This window comes from Euprymna scolopes, chromosome 46, assembly GCF_053919585.1.
Source record: "Euprymna scolopes isolate OS-2025 chromosome 46, ASM5391958v1, whole genome shotgun sequence".
Lineage (NCBI taxonomy): Eukaryota > Metazoa > Mollusca > Cephalopoda > Sepiida > Sepiolidae > Euprymna > Euprymna scolopes.
In genome coordinates, this window is record NC_136527.1 from 49857331 (window position 1) to 49859440 (window position 2110).

Consider the following 2110-nt stretch of genomic DNA (forward strand, 5'->3'; position numbering starts at 1 on the left):
ACCAGGTCATCATGGGTGCTGAGGCAGTGTCGTACTTCCCAGTACTCACGGACTTCGGGTGAAGTGAGAGTTCGTGTTTCAGGAAAACCTTGCTGTACTGTACTTATCAACTTTTGGTACTGTGGGTCATGATGTCCTGCTACCTTGGTGGTGCCTGGTGATGTGATCACTACGTTGTCATTGTACCCAAATGTTGATATGAGAGCAGTAGATTCAACTATGCTATTGAGGTTCTCGGATTCTGAAGTGTCTGATTTGGAAGGCTGGAAGGGAAATACGTAAAGGAGGGCGTTCATCACGGCCGTTGGGTTACGGGAGAAAGCGTCGGGCCTCCTATGTCATTTCCCAGGACAATGTTGAAGTAATATCTCAGGGTTTTTCCTTCAATCTAAACAGTTGGGGGTTCTGGATCTTGCTTAGATCTCTATCACCAAACAGGCCCTTCAGTGGCTCGTGATCCGTCACCACTATGAGATTAGGGCAACCCATAACAAACACACAGCATTTTTTTAACGCCCATGTGATTGCTGCTGCTTCGCCTTCTATTGGCACGTACCTGCGCTCTGCGTCAGTGCAAAATCTGCTACCAGTGAATACCAGGTGCCAACCTTCTGGGCAGCACATGGGGGCCTTTTCCATGGTACACGAACAGTGTTTCTGAAGGAGCAGGAAGCCCATTCCTTCTTTGCTCCAATCAGGAGCTATGCAAGTGGTTCGATTCTTGTCAAATGTTGCGACACCCTTACGAACAAGGTCGACAATGGCTTGTTTTGAGTGCTTGAATGCATTCTCAAGGTCCTGGTTCCACGTAAAATGTGAGTCTTTTTTCATAATATCGCGGAATGGTAGCATTACTGGTCCTAGCGAGTATGCCCAGGCTACCTGATTGACAAGCCAAAACCAGGATCTTGCGTCAGTGATGTTTTTTGGTACTGGGACGTTGGATATTGTGTCTAACATTGGTTCCAAGGGGGTTATCCCAGAGGGTGTAATTTGGAGGCCGCCAAATTGGACAACGTCTTGGCAAAATTGAAACTTGTCTTTGTTCAAGACGATTCTATTCTTTGCACAATGTAGCAAGAAATCGAATGTGTGTAGGAATGATTCCTTGATATCCGAGTCGTAGAGTGTCGTCGATGATCTTTGTTTTGCGAGGGATATCCTCAATTATTTCATCAAATCTACGTGTGTAGGCATCTCCACACGCTAGATACCCCTGGGGGGTTCGGAGATACATGAACCTCCCCCATTCCGTGATGAAAGTTGTCTGGCTGAGATTCTTTGTCCAACAGGATTGAGTGATATCCATCAACGGCGTCCAATACCGTTTTTTTTCTTGGGCGGTACCTGCGATGCCAATCGAAAGGGTGATTCGGTATGATGTGTTTCCTGTTTGCACTGTGTGTTAAGGTACTGCTAGTCGATGGTTCGTCTCGGCTTGCCATTCTTTTTCACCATGGTACTGCACCAGTCAGTCGGTGTGCCGACGGGCACTGGAGCAATGATGCCCCTCCCCACGTCGTTCCAGAGGTCTTGCTTGACCTGTCCTTACAAATGGTAAGGCACCGGGATTGGGTTATGTCTGGCTTTTGGAATAGCCCCTGCCTTCAGGTGAATGTGTGCTGGAGGTCCAGTCATGGAGGGAAATACCCCGTCGTTCTTGAATGCAGTGTCCACAAAACATTCTAACAGCCAGTCTTTTAATTTGCCAATGTTGGCTTCGGTGGCAGGGAAAGGGAGGGTATCTGGACGCGTCGGTAGGGGTTTGACCCTGTTTTCTGTATCCTGCACTTTATTTTCGACTTCTAATGACTGCATAGCCATCGATGGGTTTGGGAATTCCTTATGTAATATCCCAACATTAATGCAGGCCGCCTTGCTGAAATAAAGCCGTTTTATCATTTCACAAATGTAGAGGGCTTGTTTGGTTGTGTGTCCCCCCCACACTGAACGTCACCGGCAAACAACCCTGACATTCAAGAGTGGAATCCCCGACTGCTCGAACAACTTTCCTCGATGGGATCAGGTTGTCTATGGTGAGGTCCATGTGTCTCAAGTGTATTGTGCCACCCAGACATATAGTAGCACCGCTGTCAGGGAATATCATCAT

At 47.6% G+C, this 2110-nt stretch overlaps 1 protein-coding gene across 1 annotated transcript; it reads right to left on the reverse strand.

Moving 5' to 3' along the window:
- Nucleotides 1-369: 369 nt before the first annotated feature.
- Nucleotides 370-960, reverse strand: LOC145270118 (uncharacterized). The gene has a single exon (XM_080125722.1). The coding sequence runs from the start codon at nt 958-960 to the stop codon at nt 370-372; it is 591 nt and encodes a 196-aa protein (XP_079981848.1).
- Nucleotides 961-2110: the final 1150 nt, after the last annotated feature.

Bases quoted from the DNA above. Each gene is read 5' to 3' on its own strand.
- LOC145270118 (XM_080125722.1), bottom strand. From the start codon at position 960: ATGTTAGACACAATATCCAACGTCCCAGTACCAAAAAACATCACTGAC.